Source organism: Gekko japonicus, unplaced genomic scaffold (assembly GCF_001447785.1).
Source record: "Gekko japonicus isolate JY-2015 unplaced genomic scaffold, Gekko_japonicus_V1.1 scaffold47, whole genome shotgun sequence".
Classification (NCBI taxonomy): domain Eukaryota; kingdom Metazoa; phylum Chordata; class Lepidosauria; order Squamata; family Gekkonidae; genus Gekko; species Gekko japonicus.
In genome coordinates, this window is record NW_015165235.1 from 2,245,272 (window position 1) to 2,268,602 (window position 23,331).

Consider the following 23,331-nt stretch of genomic DNA (forward strand, 5'->3'; position numbering starts at 1 on the left):
AACAGCTCATTTTTTCCCCTCCTAAGATGCACAGGAACAGTACATAGTCTACAAACAGAGAGGCAATCTTAAAAATCAAAAGCATAATGCTCCTAATGCAGCATATAAAGGAAAAAGGCTTTTACTAATTGACCAGAAAAGACTATGATATGCCGAATCAGAATCAAAAGAGAGTAAGTGGCTAATAGACAGTGGAGCATCTAGTCACAGGCACACTGCAAAGATTTCTTTGCTGAATTTAATGAAAGTGGGAATGGAGAAATAAAAATGGCTAATGGTGAATCCATACAGATTCAAGGCATAGAGATACTGGCACTTTATGCTGTAGCACACCTCACAAAAATGTTCTGTATGAAGTTGGGGATGTCCTGTGTGTACCTGAATCAAGCTGTAATTTATTGAGTGTGTCTGCATTAGATAACATATATTTTGGAAATAAGAAATGTACTGTTAGCAAAGACAATGTTGTATATGCACAAAGTAACCAAAAGGGGAAAGTATAAGAACTGAGTCTTGCAGGTGAACTACCTGGCACATGAGAGGAAAGATGAAGATAGTCTGGAACTGTGGCACAGTTGCCTAGGACATTATAATCCAAAGGTAATCCTAGACCTTCAGAACAAGAGCGTCTCGGAGGTGTTAAGGTAAAGCCATGTGACTAGGAGTGTGCATTAAAAAAAAAATCAGTATTTTTCGGGTTTGGGTAAACCAAGCCCAAAAATATCGGTATATACTGATATTCCCAAATCCAAATATCGGTAAGATACTGGGGTTTGGGAAAAATTGGTACTGCCTAATATATTTGGCACCATTACACCCTACGGGGAAAGTCCCCATAGAGTATAATGGCACTGAAGCCTTTCCTTCCCCAGGCTCAACTTCTGGTCAGTTTCACTCCCTGCTAATCAGCAGAGGAATGAAATTGACCAGTAGAAGCAGCTGAGCAGCTGAGGAAGGAAAGGCGGGGGGAGGGGAGGCATGTTTAAATGCCACCCCCTCCCCAACCTGCCTGCCTCCCCAGTTTAGCTTGCCTAGGTGTCTTGCAGCTGCGGTGCACATGAGCAAACCAAGGGAAGGCAGTTTAAACTGTCTTCCCTCCAAGGGGTGGCTTGCCCAGGGAAAGGAAGGGAAGGCAGAGCTGGTCAGTTTCACTGAAACTGAAGCCTTCCCTACCTGACTTGGCCAAATAAAAGCTGAATAAGATTGGCTTTTATTCGGGAGCACTTTATCAGCCAGCCAAATCAGATTAGAAAATCAGATTTGCCTTAACAAATACCTGAAAAATATTGATAATCCCGAATGAGATCGGCTTTTATTCGGGAGCACTTTATCAGCCAGCCGAATCAGATTAGAAAATCTGATTTGGTTTAACAAATACCTGAAAAATATTGATAAGGTATTTTTTCAATTTGGCAAAGACGAATGCACATCCCTACATGTGACATCAATGGCATAAGCAAATTTGTGTGTTGTATAAGAGCAAAAGGAGTTAGTCCCTCATTTTCACCCAGAACTGAGAAACGTACTAGCAAACCATTAGAATTAATTCATAGTGATGTCCTTGGACCAGTACTTGTAACATCAAATGGTGGAAATAGTGCTGAGGCAAAAAAGTGAAGTTCTCAAATTCCTCAAGAGATACATCACTATGGTTTCTAACAAGTTTGGAAGAAAGCCTCAAATGCTACAGATGGATAATGGTGGTGAGTTTATCTCACATCACACATACAAACCATCTTGGCAGAGGAAAACATCCTGCACAGGAAGTTCGTGAGCTTTAAGCCTGAGCAGAATGGCACTGCTGAAAGGAAACCGAGGTACTACTGGAGATGAGCAAATGCATGCTCATGGATGCAGGCCTACCTGATAAATGGTGGGGCAAAGCAATCCTGACTGCAAACTGTCTCCAGAACAGACTACCCACAAAAGGGAGCACATGAACAAACACCTTATCAAATATGGCACAGCAAGGTGCCAAACATGGGACACATTAGAGTACTTGGCAGCAAGGCGTTTGCATTTGAACCCAAGGTGAAAAGGCAAAAACTAGATCCCAGAACCAAGAAAGTGTTTTTGTGGGATATGATTCTGGAAGTGCTAGACCCAGGTGAAGTCTATGTCAGGCATATGATTCACTTTGACGAAAGCAGAGCCAGTAGAGAAGGGACTGCATCATGTGACTCAGAAGAGGCAGATGATGAGTACCAACTCTTGGACCTTGAACCAGCACATAATGATGAAACATCAGAACAAGACACATAACTTGAGAAGGCAGATTCCAAAGCAATCATGCCAGAGATTCAGAGCAGTACAACACAGGAAGAGGAAGCAAGTGAGAATGAGAAGACAGGTGAACTGGACAGCTGATGAAAATCCAGGACCACACCTCTGATACTCATCATAACCAAACAATGGCACACCAGCCTTGTACCTGTCCTACCTTGTAAGGTCAGTGTTACTGTGTGAACCTTCTACATGGAAGGAAGTAGAAGAGATGCTAGAAGCCAAAGCCGGTAGGTGGAAGAAGGCAGCGCAAGAGGAGACTGATGCTCTACACAAAAATAAAACATGGACCTTGATGATGCCACCACCAAGAAAGAACCTTATTGGATGCAAGTGTGTATTTAAGGTCAAACAAAATGCAGGTGGAAATGTGGAACACTGCAAAGCAAAATTAGTTGCTAAAGGTTTCTCACAAAAATATAGTCAGGAGTTTGATTAAACCTTTGCAATAGTGGTGAAACATAGTACAATCAGATTACTTTTGAGCATAGCCGAGTCCAAGAAGATGCAGGTCAAACATCTAGATTTAAAAACAGCATTTCTTCACAGTGAGATCCAGGAAGATCTGTACATGGAGCAGCCAGAAGGTTTTATAGACCCTAAACAACCAAATTTAGTTTGCAAACTGCAGATGGGGCTATATGGACTAAAACAGGCAGCACATGACGGAATGAAAAATGACACAAAATGTTCGTAGCGCAAGGCTTCAAGCACGGAGAAGTGAACTCATCTCTGTATACTAAACACAAAGACAGTGTACATTTATTCTCATGTATATTGATGACATGATTCTGGGTTATGACAGGCAAATGGACTATAGCAGTGTGGTAGAGTGCCTAATAGACAGTGGAGATGAGACTGGTGAAAGGAAAGTCCGATGCTGCAAAGAACAATACTGCATAGGAACCTGGAATGTAAGATCTATGAATCAAGGTAAGCTAACAGATAATAATTGAACTGGAAACTGACTTTCTTAAGAACACTGAAATAAGTGAGCCTTTACCTAAAGACAATCAGGACAGAAACACCACAGGAAAACTTGTATACCTAAGTACCACTAGCAGACCTGATATTGTAACCAGTATTGGTTACAGGAAAACAAGTGCACCTAGCAAGAAAGAGTGGGTTGCAGTAAAACGAGTGGCTAGATATCTAAAAGGACTTTAGATTTGAAACTGAAATTGCCATCCACCAGTAATCCAAAAGATTGGACAGGAGACAGTTTAGACTAGAAATTCAGAAGTGGGTACTTGTTTCTGTATGGAGGTAGACCAATCCCTTGGGCCAGGTAGAAAGCAAACTACAGTAAGTTTGTCTGCCACAGAGTCTGCATATATAGCATCTGCTGAATCATGCAGAGAACTGCTGTGGTTAGAGCAGTTAGTAAAGGACTTTAGAGTTGATAAGCAAAAGCCAATTCAACTTAAAGAAGACAACCAGAGCTGCATTAAGATTTCTCAGTCAGAAAAAATGGCTGCACATTGGTGTGAGGTTTCACTTTGACCGATTTCCCATAAGCTGCTGCTCTGCCCTCACTCTTCCCTTTACCCCAATCATATGTGTCAATTTCCCACTATTTGCTGCGTGGCCGCATTTTGCCCTGCAGCTTCACCCAATTTCCTCTGCATCTACTTGATCCTCAAAAAACAGGATCAAGTAGATGCAGGGGAAATCAGGCGAAGCTGCGGGGCAAAATGTGGCTGTGCGGCAAATAGTGGGAAATTGACACATACGACTGGGGTAAAGGGAAGAGCGAGGGCAGAGCACTGGCTTGTGAGAAATCAGTCAAAGTGTGTGATATATGTGAGAAGGGCATAATAGAGATGGGATACTGTTCAACAGAAGCCATGGCGGCTGGCATCCTAACCAAGCCTCTGTCAAGAGACAGATTTGAAAAACTATAAGAGAAGCCAAAACTTGAGAATTCTCGCATGTGGCATTAATAAAGGGTGCTGGATATTGTAACTCTGCATGCAAGAAAATCTGGGAGGGAAAGGGATAAGAGATTCTCTCAATTGGGTGCACTTGACAATTGGCCTCACCCTCTCATCAGTTAGATGTGGCGCCTCTTTGGCCATCGCTTGTCTTCTGTTTCATCTTATATAGGACCTCTCTTCTCTCTCTTACATGGGCTTGGAGCTGTAGCAAGTTAACCTTTTTGAACTTACATCTGTTAACAGTAAACTAAATGTACTTAAATGAATATGTTGTATAAGATGTGTTTCTATTTTTGTAAGTAAAAATCTCTTTCTCTTGTTACCATTGGAGTCAGATCATCTTTGTAATTTGTTTGAACAACATTTTCCCCTTAACTGGGCAATGTGGAGAACTGGAGATACTGAGTAAAGCTTCTGTGCTTCCATAATCTCTCATATGTTGATGGGACACCCAAGAGGGAGAAGCTTTCTTGGCTGTCCCATCAATCAAAGAAGCAGCAGCCCCACAATTATGGATCCTCCTACCCAGAGAGATGCACCTAGGCCCCACACTTTTGATCTTTAGAAGACTGTTGAAGATGATTTTGTTTAGGACTTTATTTGGTTAAGTTTAGTAGCTGTCCTGAGAAGTGGGGTTTTTTTTAACGTTGGTTTTGTATTTTTAATGCATTTTATTTTATCTGTTTTATCTAAGTTTGTAAGCAGCCTTAAGTTCCACAAGGAAGAAAGGTAATTAATCAACGTTTTAAATACATAAATATCCAGATAATATTTGACCAAAAAACATCTGGGGAACGTTCAGAACAAAAATCCACAAAGAAGAATCTTTTGGAAACTAATTTCTTTCTCTTGTTCCAGTCTCCGACTAAGAATGTTAATGCATCTTGCTGCTGCTACAACCCACAATGAGTTATAATTATTCTGCGCTGACAGGCCAATGTTTCATTACTGTTAATTAATACAGAAAACAACAACAACAACAACAATAATAATAATATATTTCCCTTCTACTCTTTTCCACAGATTGTTTGCCAAAATCTAAGTGGGCCTTTACAGGACAGTACTTTTTCTGTTCAAGAAGAAAACAGACCAGGAGTGCAATATTTATATCGGGTAATTTCATGTTGCAAACATTTGCTTTCGTTTGAAAAAAATGTGAAAATGATCAGAGAAGCCTGAAAACTGTTTCTGAAATGGAATATTGTCCAAAGGAGGAAAAAGAAAACCAAAGAAAGCTTAAAAAAAAAAAAGCTCTGGGATTCTGATTTCTCTTTTTTCCGATTTACTAGTTTACATTTGAGCCTCCTGTTGCCAGTTTGAGACTGACGGGTGAAAAAGAAGGCATCATAGACATTTCCCCAAAGGATGGAATTCTGTATCTGAATGGATCTCTAGACTGGGAAACAAAGAATGTTTACAAGTTACAGGTAAAGCAAATATATGAATCAGGTTATTTTGCCCTCTAATACCATCAATAGTGAAAGGGAACGGCAACTAGAGCCCATTTTGGCAACACTACTTAATGGAGCAGGCCGTGATTCTTCAACCGTCACCCAAAGTTAATGAGTTTGATCCCGATGCCATCCCATTTGAGAAGAAGAATGACTGACTCAATGTCAGCATGCGGAAACTGAGATTCCTCTCATAGAATATGGGAGGATGGGAAAACAGTAGGATCCTAAGGAAGAAAAATCTACTGTGGTATCTTGTTCTGTTTCCTTCTGTTCATCACCACTGTTCACTTCAGGGCTGGCATCAGTATATCCTGAGGTGGGGCAGCTGCCAGGGCCTGAGACCCCTGCTGGGAGGGACCCAATGCTGCTGACCCTCCACACACACTTTCTGCCACCTGTCTGCATGCCCTTCCCCATCTGTTTGCTTGAGGTGCTCTGCCACCCATGCTGCCAGCTGTCCAGCATCTCTAGGGACAGGCTCATGGTGCAAAGAGGCAATGCTATTGGTGGCCACGGCAGCAGCAGTCCTAGCTGCATGCACCAGCCAGTGCTTTTGGGGAAAGGGTGTGCAGGTGGTGCAGGCAACTGAGCATGGGCAGTGGAAGGGCTTATGATGAGTGAGAGAAGGTGGGGGGCACATAAGTTTGTGGGGTGTGTGGGAAGGCATGGGGGGCTGGTGGTGGGCAGATGAAGGCCTTTGGGCACTTTCTGCTCAGGGCCCCTCAAAACCCAGAATCAGCCCTGACAAAGGTTTTGTCCAGTGCGGAAAGGACCAGAGAGACTTATCCCTTGAAGCATTCTTCCAGGTTCTTCATGATCCTGTCGATGGCCATTGGCTCCCTCTGGTTTTCCATAAAACCCTCTACACAAGATTCCTCCATGCGTTGACTGAATGCATGGGGAGGGACAATGGGCACAAGTACACTGGCCCCATCCATTTCCTTTGTGTCTGCTTGGCAGGAACACACAAAGAATGTGTCCATACATATGTCTTCCCCCTGTTCCTTCCTGAATCTTGCCAATCACAGGGATGGCATGTATGCACAGACACTTTCTCTGTACATGGGCACTATGCTCATGAGTTGAACCAGTGGGTTGAACCAGTACTTCAGATGGATAAGTGCATCACCTGGCCTCATCCTGGCTATGGCCCTGAGATAGTGATAAAGTGCCCCATCCTAGAGCTAAGGCAGCTCAGAAGATCCACATCAGTGTGAGTGGAGACAGGCCTAAACTGGTGTGCCTATATCAAAACCTCAAAGAGTATATTGGATTATCTCCAGATAACGCTTTTTCAGTTATTGCTTTGGGTATTAAAAGTCCACAAATGTCCCATGTACACATAAGATATGGCTTGCAATAAGATGAGTGACCTAACTTCCAAACTTGTTATGTTATGCACTTTTAAAACTTCTTCATATGTTTCCTGTTGACACCTGCACATCGAGCTTCCATTACTAAACTTGCTTAGCCCAAACAGCACTCTTTATTATGCAGATTTTCAGCGTAGGTAAAAATAAAATGCTGAAATATGTGTTGATGGATCAAACATCTAACAAGCTTATCCCAAACGTTTCATGGTACACTCAACCCTTATTCTGTTTCTATATAATCTTACTTAAAGATTTTTATTTTCAAAAGATTGAACTTTCAGTGGGTGCCTTTAGACCACAAAACCAGTACCCCTTGTTTTATTTCTTTAATTGATCCCACTATTATTCTTTTCCCCCCCTGCTTGCCCATTGTTGATGGGCAAGGTTTATTAGTTTTTAAAGAGTTATATAAAACAAAAAGAGAGAGCCATACACTTCAAAAGTATCCAGCCATTGCCTCGTTCATAACATCTTTAGATACATAATTCCCTTTTCCCCTTTGTTAATCTATAGTCCACAACAGATGTCACTAAGTAAAATTCTGTTCCCAATAAACAATTCATTTTTTTCTATATCCTATCTGCTATTACTATTATTAATCAATTTTATAACAATAAAAATATAAAAGAAAAAAAAACCACAGGTATTTCACAGCAGTTAGTTCAAATTTCTTCTATAATATCAATCTAGTCCCTTTAAGATATTCTTTCATATTTTTAGCATTGTTAGCGTTCAAAATCCCCTTTGTTTGCAAACCTAAACGTAGTAATTGATATTTTCTCCATATACAAGGCCCACTTTAGGAGTCTAAACTACCCTATAATTTTTATCAACCATCAGTTAGAACATTACAAATATCCAACCCATATTGCTTCAAATAAACCAACCATTACTTCTAACTTTCACTAATCAGTTAAGACAATAACTACAGATTATATTCTTAATCAGTCATTTATCAAGTATCAGTACAGAGAAAAGAAGGAAAAAAGAAATAATATATGAACAAATGTGTGTTGTTGTTGTTTTTCTTTTGCAGTTTGAGAGCTCACAATTATTCTAACAAGCTCATGTTGATATGTACACCCCCTCCCCTGCCATCCTATTCTCTGGCTGAGAGATAGACCAGGCCCAAGGCCATGCCATACATTTCATGTGTAATGTATTAAGAGCTACCAAGTCGCATACGAATTATGGCGACCCTATGAATGAATGTCCTCCAAAACGTCCTTAAAAGCCACTTTCAGGTTTTGCAAACTGAGGGCCATGGCCTCCTAGATTGAGGCCATCCATCTCATATTGGGTCTTCCTTTTTTCCTGCTGCCTTCAACTTTCCTACCATTATTGTCTTTTCCAGTTATTTTTAATCTTCTCATAATGTGATTGAAATACAATAGCCTCAGTTTAGTCATTTTAGCTTCTAGGGAGAGTTCAGGCTTGATTTGATCTAGAACCCACTTATTTGTCTTTTTGGTGGTCCACTGTATCCATAAAACTCTTCTTCAACACCACATTTCAAATGAATCAACTTTCTTCATTGTCCAACTTTCACACGCATAACATAGTAATGGGGAATACTATAGCACGAATTAACTGGATCTTGGTCGCCAGTGACACATCCTTACACTTAAGGATCTTTTCTAGCTCCTTCATGGCTGCCCTTCCCAGTCTCATTCTCCTTCTGATTTCTTGGGTGCACTCTCCCTTTTTGGTTGAAGATGAAGTCAAGGAATAGAAAATCTTGAATGATTTCAGTTTCTTCATCATCAACCATAAAGTTCGGTTACTACTTTTGACTTCTTGATGTTCAGGTGTAATCCGCCTGCTTTGGCACTCTCTGCTTTCACCTTTATCAGTAGTCATTTCAGGTCTTCACTGTTTTCTGCCAATAATGTGGTGTCATCTGCATATCTTAGTAATGTGGTGTCCTCTGCAATCGTTCATGTTCCTTCCACCAGTTTTCACTTGACCTTCATCTAAATCTAATCCAGTTTTCCTTCTGATATGTTCTACATACAGATTGAAGAGACAGGGAGATAAAATGCATCCTTATCTGACACCTTCACCAACTGGAAAACATTCTGTTTCTCTATATTCTGTCCTAGCAGTGACTTCCAGTCCAAAGTATAGGTTGCACATCAAAACAATCAGATGCTATGGCACACCCATAAATTTCATTGCTGGGGGTATTTGACTTTGGGTGCCTCAATTCTCAGCCCAGTGTTCTAAACACTGCTGTTGAGTTCCCTGCTTCTTACCATGTAGGAACATAGATATGGATTATTGTGATGTCATCACTTTGTGCTTGTCCTTGCCCACATTAGCTGCAGCCAGTGAGATGTAGTAAGGCTGAAGAACTGCACAACCACATTTCCATATTCATTGTAAGTTACAGTTCTACCTTAATGCATGCATGAAGGACACAATGAACTGACTTTGCTTCAATCATTTCTTTCTCTTCCTCAACTTAGGTGGAAGGTCTGGATGCAAATGGTGTGAAAGTGAAAGGCCCATATTCAATCACTATAAATGTTGAAGACATCAATGACAATCCGCCCCAATTTGATCAAAATGCATACTATGGAGTAGTAAGGCAAAACTCCCGCCCAGGTATTTATTTCCATATGTACTTTAGCATTCAGGGGCTGTGGTCACACGGAGCATTAGCCATGCTACAGAGATGGAAGATAGGCGGATTTTCCGGGCGCGATCACAGCGCCACATCTGGGAAGCGTAGAGCGCCCGTGGTGAAACCGAGGCTTCCCGCCGAAGATGCGGGGTAAAAAAACTAGTACCTCTGAGGTACTAGTTTCTGGAAACCGTGGGGCAAAGGCGGGTGCCTGATCGTGTTTCCAGTGGTAGGTCGTGGCATCCGGCGACCGCCCATGTCCCGTCGCTAAAAGGTTTTCCCCCCCAAGTCTCCATGGGATGCGCACAAGCACCCAATGGCGCATATGCACACTTCATTTAAAAACAAACACAGCCCCCTCCTCTTTTCCATACCCCCCCACTCCTGGCTTGGCCTGCTCGAGAGGAACTCTCTCCACCGGGCGGCAGAGGGGGAGGTGCAGGGGGCGTGGCAGGAGGGCGGCCCGGCTGAAGCTCCTCCTGGAGGGGACCGGATGGAGGACACACTTTGCATTCCTCTGCAGCCCTGGAAGGGGTTAAACCCGCGGAGCCTTTTGCTAGAGAGGCCGCTTCTTTGCCACACCGCAGGATTGTCCTGTGATTGGCACCTCCCCCCTAACCACAGGACCTTGACGGGACCTCTACGGGACATCTGATCGCGCAACTGCAGGTTATTTTGCTCCGGGGCAAACAGCCACGCTCCCCCCCCTGCATTTTCCTGCCCGTGTGACTGGGGCCAGGATTACCTTGCATTGTTTAGAGTTCCAGGTTGGACAACAATGTAATATTAAACCAGGATTATTAAACTGTGGCCCTCACTTGGATGACAGAGGCCAGACTGATCTCATCAGTTAATACTGATGCCCTGGTTAATACTTGAGCGGGAGACCACCAAGGAAGTCCAGGGTCACTATAGAGAAGCAGGCAATGGCAAACCACCTCTGGACATCTCTTGCCTGGAAAACCCTGTGGGGTCACCATAAATCAGCTGTGACCTGACAGCACTTTCCACCACTACAGTAAGCTGTGATACTTTCCACTGCTGTGAGAGACCATAACAATGTGGATGAGTTAAGGAGAACTGAAGTTTCATTGGTGTTTCCATTATGTGTCTGTTGGTTGATCTTTCAATTGTAATAAATGAGGATGAGGATGATGATAGGAGGCAAACAAATCCCCTCCATCGTGAAAATTGTCCATGTATTCCTATTCCCTGTCTTTTTACTTGAATGTATCCACATATTTCCTGATTCCCCATCAAGACTGGCCCTTTGGGTTGCTGCTGTCATTCTGGAAAGAGTGATTGGCTATGCTTAAACCAGGAAACCACCCATCACTCCCACAGGCCCTTTGAATGATGAAATCTTTCTGTTCCATCCTCTTACGATGTCTTTCAACCCAAACAGGAAAGCCCTTCATGTATGTCACTGCTCATGATCGTGATGACCCCAGCACCCCACATGCACAGCTGACCTACAGAATCCATCATCATTTCCCCAACCCTTACCCTGAGATGCTTTTTCAGATTGACAATGTCACAGGAGCAATTTCTACAACCCCCACTGGTAAGTAAATCTACTATTGATAGCAACAAACTCAGACTACTAAGGGTGGGACTCTGTTCCATGGTTCTCTGCCAGGTTTGTTTGTTTTTTTAAAAAAATTATGTAGTGCAACTGCTGAGGCTGGAGTTTGAAGGGGAAGGCCAGAGTGGAAAGAGAAGGGCTATTGAAGCCCACTAAAAATCACCCCCACCAAGCTGCTTTTATCCCTTCTGTGGGAAACTTGTAGGTAGTTTTATGTTTTACCACAGCAGGCATAATACAGATAGCTGGGGGACGGTGATTTAATGTGATTTAAGCATTGGCTGCTTCCACACAGGGGTGGAGAAAGGCACCCCTGCTTTGGAAGCAGCAGAGGGGAGGGTAGAAGTGGGTGGGGAGGGACACTTGGTTATTGTCCCCGCCCCTCCCACCCACGATCCTTTGCATTGGTGCAGAAGCACTGAGGAAACTACACACACACACCCTGGCAACCCGCCACATTCCTCTTCACAGCTGACCAGTGCCATTCAGTGGGGGGAGGGGCATCAAAGGGTTTAAAGGGGAGGATAAATGTGGAGCTTAGCTCAGTCCCATCCTAGACTTGGCTGTGGCCTGCTGGCAGAGCTTCCAGATGAAGGCTGTATTTGCAGACATCCCTTTGAACCAGAACAAAAGCCCCCCCTCCCATGTGGAGGCATCTTATGGTCCCCTCCAAAACTATAGTAAGAAACTGTGGATTGAAGTGGGCATGCAGACCAGGGCATCCACTGGGGGCAACGACACTCAGAGATCACTCTATAACCTTTCCTCTTTATATGAAGTATGTAAGGGTATATAAAAAATACCCTAGAGCCTGGATTCTAGAAAGAGAGCCCTGTTGCCCCACCCATACTTGCAGATCATGCAAATATAAGGGGCCCTGATTAGCTTTAGCCATGATCAGTATTGGCAAACATGTAACCCTCAGCCATGGTTAACATCAAGACGAATGGGAAGGAGAAATTTGTTCTAGAAAGAAGGAATGGGAAAGGAATGCATGTTCTTGAAACTGGTCCTGAATTACTAACTGTGGTTTTCAGGGTATCAACATTGTATCTGCACCAGCAAATAAAGGAAGAAGGAGGAAAATCTGGAGTGGATCAATGGTACTCAATTCTCCAGTAACTGGCATCCTTCTTCCTGTGAAACTTCTACCAGTTCAATAAAGTGCATTGTGCCATATGTGTTCTCTTATATTTTCCAGGGGCTCTTAAATTAAATCCCCAGGATGTGGATAGATTTATCCTGGACATTTCAGTGCAGGACATGGCAGGACAGTCTGTGAATTCTTTCAAGACTAACGTTGATGTGAATGTCACTGTCATGGAAAATCTTTGGAAGGCACCTCCGCCTGTAAAGATCACAGAGAATTCTACTGAACCGCACCCCATCATCATTGCTCAGGTAGGATCTTGCCATGGCCAACAAGGTGAATGGGAAAACAGGACTGGTTCTGCAACCAAGCCATCCGAGCACCTGCTTGGGGTGGCTCAATGAGGAGGGTGCCGAGGCATCTGCGGGGGCTTAGCTAGCTCTGGGCCAGCAGCAGCAGCAGCATGGGAAGTGGTTGGCATCCCCTCCTGGGCTTTTGTTACTGCTGCCTGGACCCCAGAAGGAGGTGGGTTTGCTTTGCCTTGGTTGATGAAATACAAGCCCTAAATTCAAAATTCCAGTTTCCCATGTGTTGCTACATTGAGCCATTTCATCTAATTCACTTTGTGTATGCTCCACATGGGTCCTTGAGTGGTTTGCCTAAGAAAGTACAAAGTACCTGTGTTGTACATTTATGTCTTAAACCAATAACCCAGCATTAATAAAAAGGGGTTAATATTGCATCTGAATGAATGAATCAACCTTTATTGGCATAACATGCAGAACATACGACTCACTTTGCAAAGAATACTGAACACCTTCTTGAAGCTTCATATGAAAATTTTGCAACAGTTTCAATTATTACATGATTCTGGGTTGTCAGCAAAAAATAAATCTTACATTTATCAGGTTTCTCTGAATACTTTCTCAACCAGGACTCAATAAACATAAGACACAAGTCTGAGTAAAAAGTACATGAAAAAACACGTTCAAGAGTTTCTATCTCCCGCTTAGAGCAGGAACACAATCTACTGTCGAATGAGGTTTTTTGGAATCTCCTATACAATTCTGCTGATGATAACACATTAAACCTAGCAAACATATATGCTCTGTGTTGCCCTGGGCATCTCAACACATCAAAATCAGAGCCTTCGGGCTTTAAACCTGTACTTTTACTATGCTTTATTCAGGTGCAGTGGAACGAGCCAGGTGCCAAGTATGAAATCTTACAAAAGGAGAAACCTGCTATTGAAATCCCATTTACAGTTGACCGAGATGGGAACATTTATGTGACTCGACCACTGGACAGAGAAGAAAAAGCTTTTGTAAGTGTACAGAAGAGCACAGTGCAGGTGCTCTGAAGAGAAATCATTCCTACAATGTCTGGAGAGTATTACAACAGCTGCTGTTACTACTAGCATTACTATTGTAGCCTGTTTTCTAATTTCTAAACTGGGCTGGTAGGTGGAGTGTGTAGCTTTCCTCGCTATTACATGAAATAGAAAGTCAGTATTACCCCTAACTGTAACATTTCTATTGCAGTATTCATTCTTTGTAGGGCCAAAAGACAACGACGGAGAATGGCTGGCCTACCCAGTGGCTGTTAGTGTCACAGTGCAAGACATTAACGATAATCCCCCTGTGTGTGACAAAGCTCTGGCTATTTTTGAAGTGCAGGAGAACGAAGGTGTAGGTAAGAAAGCCTTACACCAGGCATGTGATTTGGCATGCATTTGGAATTCAGACAGCTGAAATGAAGGTTGCTGTTTTTCTTAGTATCCTTGTCCAATTTACAAAGGCACGATCACTTGGTATTTAGTGTTAGGCTATTGCGACCTTTCCTACTTGGGTCTGCCTCTGAGAACCAACTTCCTACATATGCCGGTTGGTGGGCAACCACCTTCTGCATTAGCTAATGCTCCACAGTCATCTTTATTTGCCTAAAATGCATTGAATAATAGATCTACAATGCTGTGGATGAGGATAGTATATTCTCTCCTTTACAGAAAAGACTGCAGAGTCCATATCAGATGCAGGTGACACAAAGCATCTCTTCCCACCAAAACCATTTCAGGAGCAGTGCTGGCCCTGGACTCATCCATGTTATCCATGTTAGCCACCCCACTAACATCAGGCACGTCAGAAATGCTTTCAGTTTCAGCTTCTTCCAGCTCACCCATTTGTCCACAGCCTCCCGTGGCAGCTCAGCAGATTGATGTTCTCGTCATCCCTGTCCCTCACCACTCCAGCCACCCCAAAGCCTCTCACTGCCCTCCAGAGTAGATAATACTCCTTCTTCCTGGTTCCCCAGGCAAAACAGCAGGGCAAGTTGTGCATGCCTAATGAGGTATCAGGAACATTTGTACCCAAGGACTCAATGGGGAATGAGTGTTAGCTGCTCTGAGGGGGGGTGCATGGTGGAGGCTGCAATCTTCGTAATCATCCACCTTGGCTACTGCCTCATTGTAGAACTGGCCGTGACCACTTCCAAACACAAGCTCATAAACAAGACGGTAACTCCTACTGATTGCTGAATGATGTATTGATATGAGTGTCATCTATGACAGCCACCTCCAAAGCTCTGCACAGCCTTTCCCCCATGATTTCAAATATGGCCAGGGGAGATCATTATGATTACAAACTCAAATGTGGCTTTAAAATTGTGGTTTTCAAACTTTAGCAACCCATGTCCATCCATTATGAATGTTTTTTACATGGACTTCCTTCAAACCTCCCCTCCTCCCCCTCATTGGTGCCCAGTATGCACTGGAATGTCTTTCATAGTGCACAGAAAACCATGCATACCCCATGAAAGCTTCTATTCTTAAAACAATACGGTGAGAATCACATCAGCTACACCTGAAGAGCAACTTTAGGTAAAATGTTTGTACTATCTATGGCCTACAAGGCCAGTTCTAGGAATCTAGAAGATTCTATGAGGCCTTGCCCTAAGTTGGGCTGGGTTTTAAAATATTGGATTTTAACAGCTTTTAATATTTTATATTTTTTATTATGTTGTGTTTTGTAAGTTACCTCAGGCAGGTTCCGTAGAGAGATTACATTAAAATTTTCTACATAAACATATAAGTTCTAATCTATTTTACTCCTTGATCGCACTGGAAATAGCAAGAAAATCCCATACTGGTTACTATATTCTAGTCAGAGATCACATGAACGGAAGTGGGGAAAGGACAGGAAAAAGTGTCAAAAGGGCTCATAGAAAAAGACCAGCGTCACACAAATTGTAAACTTCTGGGAAACTGAAATTTAGAGTCTGAAGTCAGGGCTGATGTATTATCACCCCAGGCAAGATGTACCTATCCTTTCCTGGTAAAATCATATGCACTGGAAATAGGGTTGCTAGCTGGCAAACAGAGGGAGAAGGAGAGGGAAGAGAGAAAGGATGTAGTGCTGTTGATATGATGTCACTTCTGACAAATACCCAGCAGTGACATCCAATCACTGATGTGATGCAGATGCTCTGGGATCCAGATCATACTCTATGGTTAAAACAGTATTCTGGTTCAGGTATCCCAGTTTTTTTGGCATCCCCCCACCCCCGGCCCCCCCCCAAGTGGCATCAAGCAACAAAAAGAGATGCTGGGAGATCTCCTGCTGAAGCCGGAGACTGTGTCTATCTAATTAGAAAATAGAGTGAAAACAAGTTCAGTTTTATATCTGAAGTCACTATGATGCCACTCAGCCAATTAGAGTTCCTTGGGTGAAACAAACACTGGATACTGGCCACCAATCAGCAAGGTTTCTAGCTAGTGCTCTGAAGTGATCTTGCAGCTCTATAATGAGACCACACTCTTCAAAAGACAGGGAATCCAATTCCATCTCTTTCCTCTGAGATGGAGGGTCCCTAACCTAATTCCTAGAAAATTTAAGAGGCCTCAGTTTTTACACTGGCTGCGTGGGTGTGCCAGGGCCTGCCCTATGTCCTCTCAAAGGACTCGTGGACCCCTGGAGTACCCTTGAGGTCCCTGCTTTGAGAAACAACGCTCTTTAAGATCCCTTGTTTTTGTTCAATTTCTTTTCTGCGATTTGTTTCTTGAGATTCACACCTGGGATATTTTCAGTTGTTTTGCAACTTAAAGAAAATTATGTTCAATTGTATGTAGGTACTAACTTGATGAATTTCAAATTTCCTTACCCCTCACCAGGGAATGATATAGGAATTCTGAAGGCTTCAGACCGAGATGAGGAAGGTTCCCTTAATTCTCGCTTGAAGTACCGTATTGTAGAGCAGAGCCCTCAAATCCCTTCAGGGAACATGTTCCGCATCGAATTGGAAAGTGGGAAGTTCCAGTTATTTAGTTCTGAATTAAACAGACGGGTAGCTTCTAATTACTCTGTGAAGGTGGAAGTGGCAGATCCAGGTCAGTATATAACATGTACAATTATTATTCCCCCAACAGATCATTGTACACAGGCTGCACAAACCCTCATGAATTCCTCATGTGGAAGACTAGTCTGTGTAGGGCAGGCCTGTTTCCTTTACCTCCTTAGTGTTATCATCTTTGAAATGTTTCAAAGACACATGGGGATAAGCCATTATTTCCGATTTGGTAATTTATCATATTTGTTCCCTCCACATCCTCCAAGCGAGCAAATGGCAGTTTCTGCTCCATCCTCTCAAGAACGTTCTACGTTAGACCTTGCAGTAAGTAACTGGCACAAGGCAGGGACCAAATGAGACCCACAAGACTCTTTTATATAATCCAGAATGGAGTCCCAATGTAGGAAGGAGGAGGCTGAACAGTCTGTCCCTCATGCCGTATTCCTGACCTCGGTCATTTCTACTGCACTTCAGGGTGGGGGAATGATACAGATACTCATAGGGTAAACTTAAAAAAAAAAACCCATAGAAATCTGTTCATGGATCTTCCAACATCATATCTACTTTTGCTCTAAGCTTTATGACTGAGCAAAGACTCCAGCCCGTATCAAAACTCTGATCCTTATAGTTGTGTTTTGATTGTATATACTTCAAATGCTGGATCAATATGCTTGCTAATCTATGATCTATCCAGAACAGCTGGCATTTGACACTGTTGTATTCTCTGCAGCATTCAAAACACTGTGCAATGTGGAAATACATGTCATTGATATCAATGATCAGATCCCCGTGTTTGAAAAATCAGATGTGAGTATTCAGTTTATTCTCTTTGCTTTCCCAGTGCCTAGAAATATCACACACTTGAGCAGAGGTCTTGATCCCTGCAAAGTTTACCCAGTCTTTTCAGGGTGGTGTGCATGCAGAAGCATCTTTCTGCACACACATTCCCAACTAGATCATAGTTTCAGGTGGGTAACTGTGTATCAGACAAAGTGAGCTTTGACTCATGAAAGCTTATACCCTGGGAAAATGTGTTGGTCTTGAAGGTGTCTACTGGACTCAAGTTTTGCCCTAGTTGATCAGAAATTGTTAATGCTGATCTAGCTGATAAGGAATTCCTGATCTAGTTGATAAGGAATTGTTAATGCAGAAAAGAGGCATGAGGGCGGTTCCCATAGCTGAATCTCCTGATAATGTGGGACTAAAGGGTGGATGACACATGTGCTGTAGGGGCCTGTCAGAAATGGAGTTGCTTTGGAAAGCTCTTCTCTTCCTCGCCGTAACTCCCAGGACAATATGCAGTGTCATCCTCTTAGACATATCTGTTCAGTTTTACAGTTCTACTAGTAAGTTCTGAAACAGACATAGCACTGGAGCCTTTATTAGGCAGACATGTTTACTTGCCTCGTTCTGAGCTCTAACACACAGAGAAACAATTGAAGCCAGCTAGAGAATTCTGGGTCATCTGGCAAGTACTCCTAGAATTCAAGCCATTGGAAACAAGAGCCCGCTGCACTTTTTCAGTGGCAGCCCCCTGGCAAGTGAAACATGTAGCCAATATCTGAACCCAAACTGATTCCGACTAACTGGTGATTAGTACTGCCAAAAGGGACAGTGCCAACCAGCTGTTGGGTGGAACTCTGGTTTCACACAATGGCGCCTTTAAGTGAGCCTGTAAATAAAGTGCTGATACACGGGGAATAAAATGACTTGTTGCCATCAGAAGGACTTTGTGTTACCCAGGCACCAGGAGTTCTGTGCCTCCCAGGTATGCAGGGGCAAATTCCAGGGGTGACTATGGTGTACGTGGAGAAGATGCATCAACCCCTTAACAAATGGAAACAGCCTTGAGGAGCTGCTACTTGCTTCATTGGGAAACTGGCATGTCACGATGACCTCATGTCAGTTTCCCCAAAGAGCAAACAGCAGCTCCCTGGGACTATTTCAGTTTGCAAAAATGCATGGGGCTGAGGCCCCTTCCACATGCACACTGCAGTCTTGATCGAAACATGGCAATCACAAGCATGGGAGGCACACTCACAATACCAAGTCCTCATGGGAGACACAATGGCTTTTCATCATGGGAATTGGCCATAATACAGCGAGTAGAGCCTCCAAAAACGAGTACAATTGGAAACAGGATGTGATATGATATGAGAAAGAGGTGCTCTATGTATGAGTGTCCTTATTTCCATCTGTGAAATGGCAGGGAATATGCATTAAGTGTCATCATCAGGGTAAAACCAGAACCTTTTTCATGATCATGCAAAACTGCTTTTTATGTTTAAAAGGGGGCTGCAAACCGAAATAGTTCATGGTTGTAGATGCATACTGTGCAAGGTCCAGAAGGAATTTACTACTGTAAATAATCAAAGCAGGCCCTTCTTTGGCTCTCGCTCTGACCCTCGCAGAAGCAATTAGTGATAACAAGTTAACATGTACAAAGTCCTCGATTCACTGGATAGACCTGTTACTCAAAGGCACTGTGCTTTCTACAACACCACACCTGACGTTTCGCATTTCATTTCTTCTTTCTCTAGTATGGCTCTCTTACTTTGCCAGAAGACAAACCAGTTGGAACTATATTGTTGGAAATTCAAGCTACTGATGCTGATGAGCCATTCACTGGAAGCTCTCAAATCATATACACATTCACAAGCGGAGATCCAAACAATACTTTTTTAATAGAGACTGATCCAAAGACAAACAAAGGATATGTTAAAATTAAGAAGGTGAATAATTCGGGTAGAAAAGGAAGATCATTAATAAAAATGTTTAATATTTGCCCCATAGCAAGGAAGAAAAGTTCCTAAGGAATGTGTCCCATGGGCAGAACCAAAAAACTGTAAGACAGGCCAAATATCTGCTCTGACGCTCAAGATAGGGGAAATAGCTGACACAGATTGACAAAGAAGAGCATACTAAATCAATGAAATAGGACTTACGTCATGCCAGCATTCAGGTATTATATTTATATTCTGTCCTCACTCTAAGAAGCTCAAAGTGGTATACATTTTATCTTTACAACAGCCCTGTGAAACAGATTAGAGCGAGAGAGCAAACTTCATGACTGAGCGGGCATTTGAATTTGGGTCTCCCTCATTTTAGTCCAATACTCGAACGACTGCTACTGGCTGTTCAGTTTTCCACTGCTGTTTCTGGCACTTCACTTTGAAGTTTATACAGGAATTCCAATGCCTCTGAAGAGGCACAGGATAAAAATTTCTCTATAGTGAGTGACGACAAAACACTCCCGCTATCACTGATTGGAAGGAAACTTGCAAGTAGAGATGTGACATCCAGCACCTATTTGTTAAGAAATTAAGCACTGGAGGGATAAGAGACCATGTCTGTTCATCCAGGGAGAGGAAATCAGAAACACTTTTCGAGGAAGGCTATTACCATATACCTGTGTTGAGAAGTTAAGATGATTCAGTTTGGTGTAGTAGTTAGGAGCACAGACTCTAATCTGGGAGAACCAGGTTTGATTCCCCACTCCTCCACATGAAGCCTGCCCGGTGACCTTGGGGAAGCCACAGTTCTCTCAAAGCTGTTCTCTCAAGAGCAGTTCTCAGCTCCACCTACCTCACAGGGTGTCTGTTGTGGGGAGAGGAAGGGGAGGAGATTGTAACTCGCTCTGAGACTCCGTAGTAAAGGGCGGGGTATAAATCCAATCTCTTCTTCTTTATTCCTTGTACTTAAGCTGGATATCCATCAAGGAATCTATTGATGACATCATCTTTTTCTCTTCCTACTTTCATAGGTTCTTGATTTTGAAACTTCACCGGTGCATAACCTTATCATCAGTGCCACAAACCCCGAACCTTTGGTGGCAGGGGTACAGTACAATTCAAGCTCTCTTGCTTACCTGAGAGTTAATGTACTAGATGTGAACGAAGCACCAGTTTTCGTCAATGCCCCCTACATAGTTGATATCCTTGAAAGTGCTCCTGTAGGTGCCAAGGTGGTGACCCCGTTAGCCTTTGATCCTGAACGAGATTGGATAAGGTAAAGAAAAAATCCTCTCATCATTTCAGACTTGTTCAGTTTCTGTCAGCAACACAGATGTCCTTCAGGATCATGGCAGGAAGGGTGGGCTTTGGTAAAAAGTATACAAAAGGGCAAGAAACAATATGGAAAGACAAGCTGTAAAGAGGATAGAGTGTTTTTTAATAATTTGACTGAGGTAATGGATGGGAATGAAGCTATGGCTGACTGCTAGAACTTGTCATGAAGGTCCCAAGTTTAATCCTCTGTATCTCCAGTTAGAAGGATCAAGTTGTACATGATGGGAAAGACCTCTGCCTGAGGCCTGGGAGAGCTGCTGCCAGTCAGAAAAGACAATATTGAATTTGATGGACCACAGGATGGTCTGGCTCAGCATCAGGCAAGTCTTTGTGTTCACAAATTAGATAGCATCACCTCCTTGTCTTTATTTCCTCACTAGGAATAAGACCCATTGTGGGAATAAATACAACAAGCTCTAGAAAGAGGCTCTCCAGGTTCCACCAGGTTCCACCAGCCTTGGGCACTCAGCGTCAATTCACTGTGGCACCTCAGCAGGGTATAATGACGTAGAGTCCACCATTTTCTCCAGGGGAACCGATCTCTGCCATCTGAAGAGTAGTTGTAATTCTGCGTGATCTCCATCCATCCCCTGGAGACTGGCAACAATGATTTTCCATGAGGGAATGGCTGATTTGGAGGGTGGAGTCTATGGCATTGTACCTGTCTGAGGTCCGACCCCTTCTCAAACCTCAGCCTCTCCAGGCTGCACCCCTCAAATCTCCAGGAATATCCCAACCTGGAGTTGGCAACCCTATCTCCCTCCCAGTTAACCATCAACTTACTGTTATCTGCCCCCTGGCTTCAGCTTTCCCTCTCCTCCCCCTCCCTCCTAGAGAGCAGTTGTAACTCTGAGTGATCTCCAGCCCCCACCTGGAGATTGGCAACAATGGTTCCGCATGAGGGAATGGCTGGGTTGGAGGGTGGAGTCTATGACATTGTACCTGTCTGAGGTCCCACCCCTCCTCAAACCTCACCCTCTCCAGGCGCCATCCCTCAAATCTCCAAGAATTTCCCACCTGGAGTTGGCAAGCCTATCAGGACTGGCCCCAATGAGTTTTCTCCCCAAGGCCCAAATAGGTGTGGAAAGGGCCTTTTATTGACAAAGCCTGGTTGCCTAGCAACAGGCACTGAGGAGAAAGTACAGTTGCCAGCTCTGATTAGGGAAATACCAGAAGATTTGGGGGGTGGATCCTGTGGAGGGCAGCAGTGGGGGGGATAGAAGGACTCAGCAGGGTATAATGCCATAGGTCCTCCAAAGCATAGGTCCTCCAAAGCAGCCATTTACTCCAGGGGAACTGATCTCTGTCATCTGGAGATCAATTGTAACAGCGTGAGCTCTCCAGGTTCCACCAGGATATTAGCAACCCTAGGGGAAAGTCAGCTGCACAGCTGCACAGCTGCACAGCAGGGGGTTGAAGAGAATTAGCCAGCCAGCCATGGTGGAGCCAAAAAGGAGAGAGAGCCATTTAAAGTTTATCTGCTTGAGAAAAAGGCCAAGCTGGCAGTGGGCAGAGGAGGGGGTTATGCTGAAAGTCCTTTGTATTTGTACTGACAGAAGCAAGCTTGGTTGCCTACCAACAGCCACTGAGGGGACAGTTAGTCACAGTTAGTCCCACACAGGAGCCAAGAGAAGTGTCTTCCTCAGGAGAGAGTCTGGCTTTCCAGGAGCCACAGCTAGTTTCCTCTAGGCCAGACCCTCTCGGGCGCTTCCGCTGCTGCTGAAGGAAGGCAGGGGAGCCTTTGAAAGGCGCTGGGCAGCATTCTCTGCAGTGCAGCCCGCTGAGCTATCACCCTGATGAAGCGCCGGCCTTACGGCCAACAGAGAAGGGCAGTGAGGGGCAGCAAAGGTGAGTGCTTCCCCTGCTTGCCGCCGCTCACTAGGTCTGTCTCCTTCTCCGCTGTGGAGTGGTTGCCACTCTCTCGGTGGAGCGTCCCTCCCCTTTGCTAGCTCCCTCCAGACTGAGGGCGAGATGCTGGCTGCCGGCTCTGTGGGCGGGGCTGAGGCAATGCAGGGAGGCAATGCAGCCAGGTAGATCTTCAGATTGGTAGATCTGCAGATTGCAGATTGGTAGATCTTCAGAGTGGCAGCTGAGGGAGCCAAAGGCTGTGGGACTATGTGGAGCATTCACACCAAAACAGAATTATTATAGAGAGAGATTTCTCCCTTACAAGGAGAAGGACTTTGCTCAAGATTCTACTATCCTAAGATGATTCTGGAAAAGCAAAGCAAAGTAAGGTCCATAGCTAGCTTCATTTTATTTATTTATTTATTTATTTATACTGCAGCAATTTCACCCTGGTAAGAAATAAGCCCAATACCTGACTTGTATTGGCCCTTGTGTTTCAGGTCACTTGCGCTTTGTAACGAGGCTTTCATTAGGCCCTTATATGTTCTTATTGTCTTTGTAATAAATACATGTATTTTTGTGCATAATAAGTTTAGGCTAGGTTTTTAATATTGGCCCGCTTTATCAAGCTTCTTCCTTACCCTCGTGGTTCTTGATTCCACGTCTTGGGTCAAGTTTGTCTTCCCCTCCCTGTGTCTGACTGCAGTTCCACGCTGCCCTGCTCGAC

General features: G+C 43.7%; 1 protein-coding gene across 1 annotated transcript in view; it reads left to right on the forward strand.

The window, feature by feature from the left end:
• The first annotated feature begins 2,289 nt into the window (after positions 1 to 2,289).
• The window catches only part of CDH17 (cadherin 17), a 37,420-nt gene continuing 16,378 nt past the window's right edge, over positions 2,290 to 23,331 (forward strand). Inside the window, exons 1-13 of the mRNA XM_015409823.1 lie at positions 2,290 to 2,350; positions 3,293 to 3,414; positions 5,244 to 5,333; positions 5,510 to 5,647; positions 9,516 to 9,654; positions 11,079 to 11,237; positions 12,460 to 12,659; positions 13,538 to 13,672; positions 13,890 to 14,040; positions 16,514 to 16,729; positions 17,420 to 17,496; positions 19,230 to 19,421; positions 20,453 to 20,697. Coding sequence (XP_015265309.1) covers positions 2,290 to 2,350; positions 3,293 to 3,414; positions 5,244 to 5,333; positions 5,510 to 5,647; positions 9,516 to 9,654; positions 11,079 to 11,237; positions 12,460 to 12,659; positions 13,538 to 13,672; positions 13,890 to 14,040; positions 16,514 to 16,729; positions 17,420 to 17,496; positions 19,230 to 19,421; positions 20,453 to 20,697 — 1,925 coding nt within the window. The remainder of the gene's footprint in view (positions 2,351 to 3,292; positions 3,415 to 5,243; positions 5,334 to 5,509; positions 5,648 to 9,515; positions 9,655 to 11,078; positions 11,238 to 12,459; positions 12,660 to 13,537; positions 13,673 to 13,889; positions 14,041 to 16,513; positions 16,730 to 17,419; positions 17,497 to 19,229; positions 19,422 to 20,452; positions 20,698 to 23,331) is intronic.